The sequence below is a fragment of the Lygodium microphyllum genome, chromosome 8, assembly GCF_053477565.2.
Source record: "Lygodium microphyllum isolate KBCC chromosome 8, Lygodium_microphyllum_v1.1.10, whole genome shotgun sequence".
Lineage (NCBI taxonomy): Eukaryota > Viridiplantae > Streptophyta > Polypodiopsida > Schizaeales > Lygodiaceae > Lygodium > Lygodium microphyllum.
Window position 1 is genome coordinate 106,168,087 of NC_141142.1, and position 7,301 is coordinate 106,175,387.

A 7,301-nucleotide genomic window follows, 5' to 3' on the forward strand; every position below is an offset into this window, starting at 1 on the left:
CTCATTTTTTTGTTGGAGGTTAATCTTCTTTGGCACTTTAAGGCTGGACATGTGTACCTTCGCATGGACATACACGTAGAAATCTTAGCTTTTAACACATTGATATTATGCATGTGTGCATATGCTTTTAAATGTGGCGCGTCGCTAAATCTAGTGTTCACAAAAAACGGATGACTAATGTAAAGTGAATTGCAAAAATTTTAAAACGACCTTCAAATTTTAAAGAAGAAGGTTTAAAACCTTGAACATTAGAAAAGTTTTAGTTATAAAAATGACAAATATGTGTAATTGAATTAAAAAATCCCTCCAAAATTTTGAGTTAGAGGTTTTTGTATGAGCTACTAAAAATATTTTTCGTGAACAGTAGTAACTCAATCTGAGCGCGGCCTTAGTGGCACAGCTAAAGAAAACCACTCACTCTTTTCTAGAAAAATGAAGAGAGAGGGAATTGGCAGGTGTGGCCGTGGGAACAAGATCTTAGATGGGGGGATGTCACACAGAAAGGGAGGGAAGGAGGAGGGTGTTTTTGAAAGGGCCAAAACTTTGAACTCGCAAAGGGCGGGAGAGAGAGAGAGAGAGAGAGAGAGAGAGGAGAGAGAAGAAGAGAGAGTGTGTGCACTGTGTGGCCAACGAGGTTACCTCGATGATGATTGGGAGAGTACGAGGGCACAGCTTCTGCCAAAGATCGTCGCCGCTCAGGCCTCTTCTGCGACATCGTTTCTTCTGCAGCCTCTACATCGGGTTCTCCTGCTCCCTTCTGTCTGCTCCTGCCAACCTTCCCCTCCTCTACTTAGGGTTTCGTTGCTATGAGAACTCACCAGACACCATGACAGCTTCCTCCATGTTCCTCACCCGTCCATCCCTCCCAATTCCCTACCGATTTCCGCCGTGGCCGCAGAGCTTCGACGAAACGTGCGAGCGAGCAGGTCCCAGAGCGAATTGAAGGCCCTCAAAATCGGTTCTGTTGTCACGGTCTCCGTTCGATTATGAGGCCGAAAAGCAACAGAAAGGCATCACTTTGAAGGCTCGGGGCGCTGTCGGCATTGTAAAGATGGCAGATACAACAAGGCTCTCATGAGATCAGCAGAGATCGTGGAAGTTGGAAAGTGAGGAAGTTGGAGTAGTTTTGAGGGGCCGCTGCGGATCATCATCACTCGACTGAGAGAGAGAGAGAGAGAGAGAGAGAGAGAGAGAGAGAGAGAGAGAGAGAGAGAGAGATCCATCATAGCAGTGACATGGCCTGCTTCTTCAACAAACTTCCACACCTTTCCTCCATCTCCACAATTATAAGTTTGAGTCAAACTGCAGCATCTCTCACTCTTGGACGTGAAGCGAGAGGGATCTCTGCACCAAGATAGTTAAGCTTCTGAGACAGAATGGCTAAACGGCTATGGCAGCTTTGAGACTTGACAATGAAGGAGGCGAAATTCAGAAGTCCTGTCTTGCCCAATGCAATTATCCTAATCTTGGCTATCACTAACGCAGTGCGTTTATGCTTGCTATGAAGCTGCCATCGTCGCCAGATTTTTGCCTGCCATGGCAGCCTGAACTCCACAGAGCCTTTTGTGAGGCCTTATGCTTACGATGGGAAGAAGATAAGGCTGCGATCGTCACCAGTTTCGTGCTTGCTATGGCGTTTTGAACTCCAGTGAGGCTTTGCTGACGATCGGAAGGAGGTAAGGTTGCCATCGCCACCAGATTTGCGCTTGCTATGGTGGCCTGAACTTCAGTGAAGCTTTGCTTACGAGCGGAAGAAGGTAAAAGGCAGCAGAATCTTGCATTCCGGCGATGGCGTCCCTCAACCCTGGCATTCTCCTGAAGCTGCTCCAGCACATGAATTCCGACGTGCGGGTGGCAGGCGAGCACCGCTCCGTGATGCTGCAGGTGATCGGCATAGTCCCGGCGCTGGCAGGGGGCGAGCTATGGCCGAATCAGGGCTTCTACGTCAAGCTGTCCGACTCGATGCACGCGACTTACGTATGCCTGGGGGAGGAGGACAACGACCTCATTCTGAGCGACAAGCTGCAGCTGGGGCAATTCGTGTACGTCGAGAAGCTCGAGTCGGCGAGCCCCGTCCCGCGCGCCGTCGCCATCCGTCCCCTCCCCGGACGTCACCCCTGCGTCGGAAGCCCCGAAGACCTTGTTGTTAGGGTTTCCCCTTCCCTGCAGAACGGATTCGTCATCATCCAATCCCCCTCCAATTCTTCCATTAACGTCCTGGAGAGCTCTATTCACGCTGCTCAGAAGCCGCAGCAGCAAGTCAAGAAAGATGAAGCTCCTAAGCTCGCCGAGCGTCCGCCTTCCATCCCCAACGTCGAGCCTTTGTCCGCAAATCGGCTGTCAAAGCTTTCTTCTTCCTCTTCTTCGGTGCCTTCTCCAGACCTCCTCGCACTGAAAGGGGTCTCCGGCCCTGGCTTTAATGGCGGCAAGGCGACCAAAATCCTTGACAAGGTAAGCGAGAACGCGGAGAATGTCCATCTTCTCTCAGAGCTCCTAAAGGGAGAGGACTTCCTGGACGCGGATGCAGCCTCGAAGGCGAGACGAAGAGCACTCAAGTCCAGAACAGTACTCAGGGAAAATTCTCCCGCGAGCAAGCCTCGCTCGGCTTCCGCCACGCCAAAGAGGACCTCCACATCCCCGAAGAAAGGCACACATGGCGCCTCTGTCAAAGCAGCCGATGATCACAAAGCCAGCGGTACGAAGCCTTCTGCTGCTTCTCCTGAGAAAGATGCCCCGAAACGGCACTCTCTCATGAGCAGCGAGGAGAGAAAGGCAGTCCTCAAGGAAGGTGCTTTCATAGTGCCTTCTAGGTACCGACAGGTATCGCCCTGCGGTAAGGGCAGGCAACTCTCTCCAGCGGCAAAAGTTCGACAGGGCTCCCCCAGCGGAAGGACATGGCAGGCTTCCCCTGTTACAAGAATTGCTCGCCAATCGTCCCCTTCAGGTAAGAGATCTGTTAGCGCAGGCCGAGCTCCCCGCATCAGCGTTGGTGGCGCCGCTGGCAGTGATGCAAGCCGACGCCGATCTTCCATCTATGTATCTAACGCAAGCTCCATCAAAGCTGTGGATCTGCTTGCTGTCAGCCTCAGAACTCTTAGAAAGAGCACTGAGGAGGTTTCTGAGAAAGACGGGAGAGAGACGGGCTCCTCTTCCAAATCACAGACAAAGCAATCTAAAGATTCTGCTAAAGCCCATCGATCTAACGCGGTTAGTACACCTCATGTTTTGTTACACGCTGCTGGTTGTCTCAAACTTCTAACCACATGAATCAATGCTTACTCCTGTAGTAGTCTATGTCCATTAGGTTAAACACAGAAGCCATAGCTTACAGCAACCTTCTCACATTTAAGATTATTTTCCAGGCAGAGGATGTGGGCGGGTCACAAAAAACAGAGCCCAAGCTACAAAGCCTTACACCAAGCAAGAAATCCGCATGTCATGAGAGTTCGCCTGCGTCGCGGCCACCGATCCACGACAGAAAATGGACGAACGGCAGTGTCCCATGGGATATGCTACCATCAAGCCTGTCTAACTTGGGCACGGTATTGGTTCTCGTTTTAATTTCACAACATCACTGTAAATAATCACGCAAACGTCTTCCTCCCGCAAAATCAAGAGATAGCTAAACTGACGTGCGCGACAGGAGGTCTTACAAACGAGGAACGCAGCGTCAGCAGCGGCAGCACAGGCTTTACAAGAGGCGTCTGCAGCTGAGACTGTTGTAAGATGTCTAAGGTGAATTTTTATCAGCCTGCTGGATGTTGCTTTGACAAAGGATGGTTTGCATACTCTCTAGTTCATCTCCTTGGATCAATGGCAGGTCCTAGTCAAAGTTATTAGTCTTGTGAATTCAATGTTTCTAGTGTGAGGCATGAGAATGATGAGGGATTACGATACCTTCTAAACTCCTAATATATGTCTGATCGGTTCTCATAGAGTTGCTGTTAGATGTTCTGTTGCAAATGCTTGGTATCATTCTTTACCTTTGTTTGCATTAGCAGATAATTGGCTTGCATATTGTACTCACGAAGGGGGGGGGGGAGAGAGAGATAATATATATATCTCATTGGTACGTGGCTTCTTGTGCCAGCATGTTTGCAGAACTGCAGATGGTCTCCAAGCCCGAGAATCCCCAGCCTTCAATAGACAACTTCTTCTCTGTGTATCGGTCAGTTGACGAAGCTTCTACCCTGCTGAGTTCACTTGCTGAGGTTGGACCCGAGGAAAGTCCCGAGCAATGCTCAGAGGTGGGGGGCGTGTCCGGTGTGAAGACCACAAATGCGGCTTCGTGGGTCATCGCTGCACTCTCAGCTGATCTTGCTCCGATATCCCATTTCAGCAAACTTTTTGCACCTGCTTTGAAAGGGTCCCCGCAAAAGAACTCTGCAGCAAACATGACCATGCCAAAACAAAGTAATAAGGAAATTGCTAATACTTCTCAAACAAGGGTATCCAGAAAGGCCCCTTCAACCACTCCCCACAAGGCCCAGGTTAAAACAACTCCGTTCTCCAGTGAAAGGAGACGTTCAAGTCAAGAGCTGAGGCAGCCATCTCCATCGAGGTCTGCTTCAAGGAGGAGCCCCACCAGCACCGATACTGCAGAAAACTTGCTGAAATCTGCCAGTTTTCTTTCCATTGCTTTGGGGAGGAAAGGCTCTTCACTTGAGGTTGAATGGCACAAGGGCATGGGGCTGGAACAAACAACAAAGCTTGCTACTCAGCTGAGATGGGAGCTGCAGATGTGGTTTCTCAAGTATGTAGAGGAAGCTTTAGACAGCGGTTTGCAGTCAACCTGCCCAGGCAAGGATGGGTCTACAGAGGCCCTATCAGAAATGAAAGCTAGTCGCATTGCCTTGATGTTGTCTCAGATAAAGCGGGTGAATGACTGGGTGGATCAGCTAGAAGCCAGTGAGGATGATAATCCTTTGGACCCTCAGATAGTGGAGATCCTCGACAGGGTCAAGAAGAAGGTGTACGAGTTTCTATTGCAGCATGTAGAGTCTGCTGCAACTGCATTAGGCAAATGTATCTAGTGCGGATTTCTGACAAGCTCAATAATGCCATCTCCAAGCTAACCTGTGGATAAGAAATACTAACAAGCACCATGGCTGCATGTGTTTTTAGTACTGACTGCTTTAACCAACTGAACTAGAGTTGGCAAGTTGCATCGTTCTACCTATAGGCTATCACTCCTGATGGTGTCTACCATGCAGAGAACTGTTTAGGTAGGCTTACTAAGTTGATTTTGAGAGAACGAGAAACAGCAATATATTTACAGCTTGCTTGTAAGCATGATACAGAATCCAGATTATGAATCCGAGTTCACCTATGGGGTAAACTGCAATCTCTGCAATCTTAGGGTACCCTTAAAGAGTTTTGGACACAGTGCATCATGAACGTAACACTGAACAGAACTGAATGTCTTTTTTCCAAGCACGTGCTCCATTTTAAATTGATTGATCCCTAAGGCTAAAGAGACTCAGAGGGTGTTTCCAGGCTGTTGGAGCTGATGTCACATTGTCCTCAGTGGCATGAACAATAATTGGATATTGAACCCATCTCAGATGATGACGGAGTGTCGTTGACAAAAGGCTTCCCCTAAAATTTTTGACCCTCATTATCTAAACCCTTGATAGTGTGAAAACTAAGTTGCCCTTTGCAAAGTACACGAAAGAGAATTCGCAGCAAAAGCAAACAGAATTGGGGTCAGGGTGGGCTTGTTTAACGTATGCCTGCAGTGTTATCACACAGTGAACAACATACATTAACACGTAAAGTGACTTTATGCCGTATGATAAAGCAGGTAAGGGTTGTTAGAAAGCATGGGCACAAAGCCAAGGCTAAACTTGAACGGGGACTCACAGTCTATCGTGACCTACCTGTTCCAACAGTAATCTTATGTTGAGAAGGGTCAGAACCAACTTGGATTAGGTTGAATCATGGATTAGGTTCGATATAGCATCATGGATGTTTTCCCCTTTTGTGAATCCGTACTGCATGGGGCTCACCCCATGAGTACGGGTGATGGGGTTAGCCCCAAATGGTAACATAGATTTTACACAACTTAGGGAACTTACAAGTGATACGCCTCCAAGTAACAAGAACCTCTTCCTCTTATGGATTGAGTTTATTGCGCCATTGACTGAGACTCTGAAGCACCATACCTGAAATTTGAATGAGAACGTCTCTGAAGGCTTGGTTAGAAGATTGGCAAATTGACAGTTTTCATTTATGTGATATCGCAGCTAGTTTCTTTACATGCTTGTTGAGGAGAAGAGGAATCAAACCTACTCTTTGCTAGCCCTGGTAATGAAAGACTTGGTGCAAGGAGTTAAATGTCTCACAATTTCTTACAAATATGGGTTTTGTCAATGTAGCTTTTGTCTCGTGTATGTCCATGTTTTTAAAGTTGAGGGACATAAATATGAGGCACATAAATGTTCTGAGTGGAAGGGTCAAAATGAATAAATAAAAGTGTCCGTCAGTCTTCCAAATCCCACTTTCACCTTGAGGCCTTTTATGCCAAATTTTGCTTTTAGGTCTTTTTGAGCAAGGACCTAGGGATCCGCTTGCATTGTGATATAACAGTTTAAAACTAATTTAGAACTTTATTTTTGCTTAATGCATAGGAAAAACTAAGGATATCCTCATACTACTATTCTTGGAGGAAGATGTCATTAATCACATACAATTGCATGTGCTTGCGTGTGCACTCATGTGTGCGTACCACTTCCTCCCCCTTCCCCTCCTCTTTATCTATGGTTGCAGATCCTCCTTGGATGTCTAATTTGAATAATCATTCCAATGCAATACAAGTCCAAAGCTTCACCATTGCCAAAAGATGGAAAATAATCATGCAACACTTCATCTTAATGTAGCCATTGCCATCAAATAACTCTTAGCCACATCTACCACCTCATGGTATTCATGTTCAACTTGGTAGTAAAGGCTATGGTCATGCCAATCACCACCCTTTGAAGGATGATGCCTTGCATCTCTCTCTCTCTCTCTCTCTCTCTCATCAATAGCAATCTAGCTATGGTGGTTTTGCCTCATTCAAAAATCTAGCCTCATATAACTCAAACCACATCCATGAAAGAAAGTTATGATATTGGGTGATGGGAGGTAGACAAATCAATTAAATTAAGGAATTGAAAAGCAATGCGAAATCAAGAAAACATTAGTAATCTTGCAATTTAAAATCACTTAAAAAATTCGAAAAGGATATAGAGAAAACACATAATAGGGCATAACCTCCCTTGTAAAGAAAGCTAGTGTTTGCTTCCTTTATTTTGAAAATA

At 46.7% G+C, this 7,301-nt stretch overlaps 1 protein-coding gene across 1 annotated transcript; it reads left to right on the forward strand.

Moving 5' to 3' along the window:
- Window positions 1-567: 567 nt before the first annotated feature.
- On the forward strand, window positions 568-6,350 carry LOC148032697 (protein CORTICAL MICROTUBULE DISORDERING 3-like). Its single transcript, XM_087683324.1, has 4 exons — window positions 568-3,207; window positions 3,363-3,542; window positions 3,644-3,735; window positions 4,091-6,350. The coding sequence occupies exons 1-4, from the start codon at window positions 1,789-1,791 to the stop codon at window positions 5,031-5,033; spliced, it is 2,634 nt and encodes an 877-aa protein (XP_087539450.1). The 5' UTR covers window positions 568-1,788; the 3' UTR covers window positions 5,034-6,350.
- The last annotated feature ends 951 nt before the right edge of the window (window positions 6,351-7,301 follow it).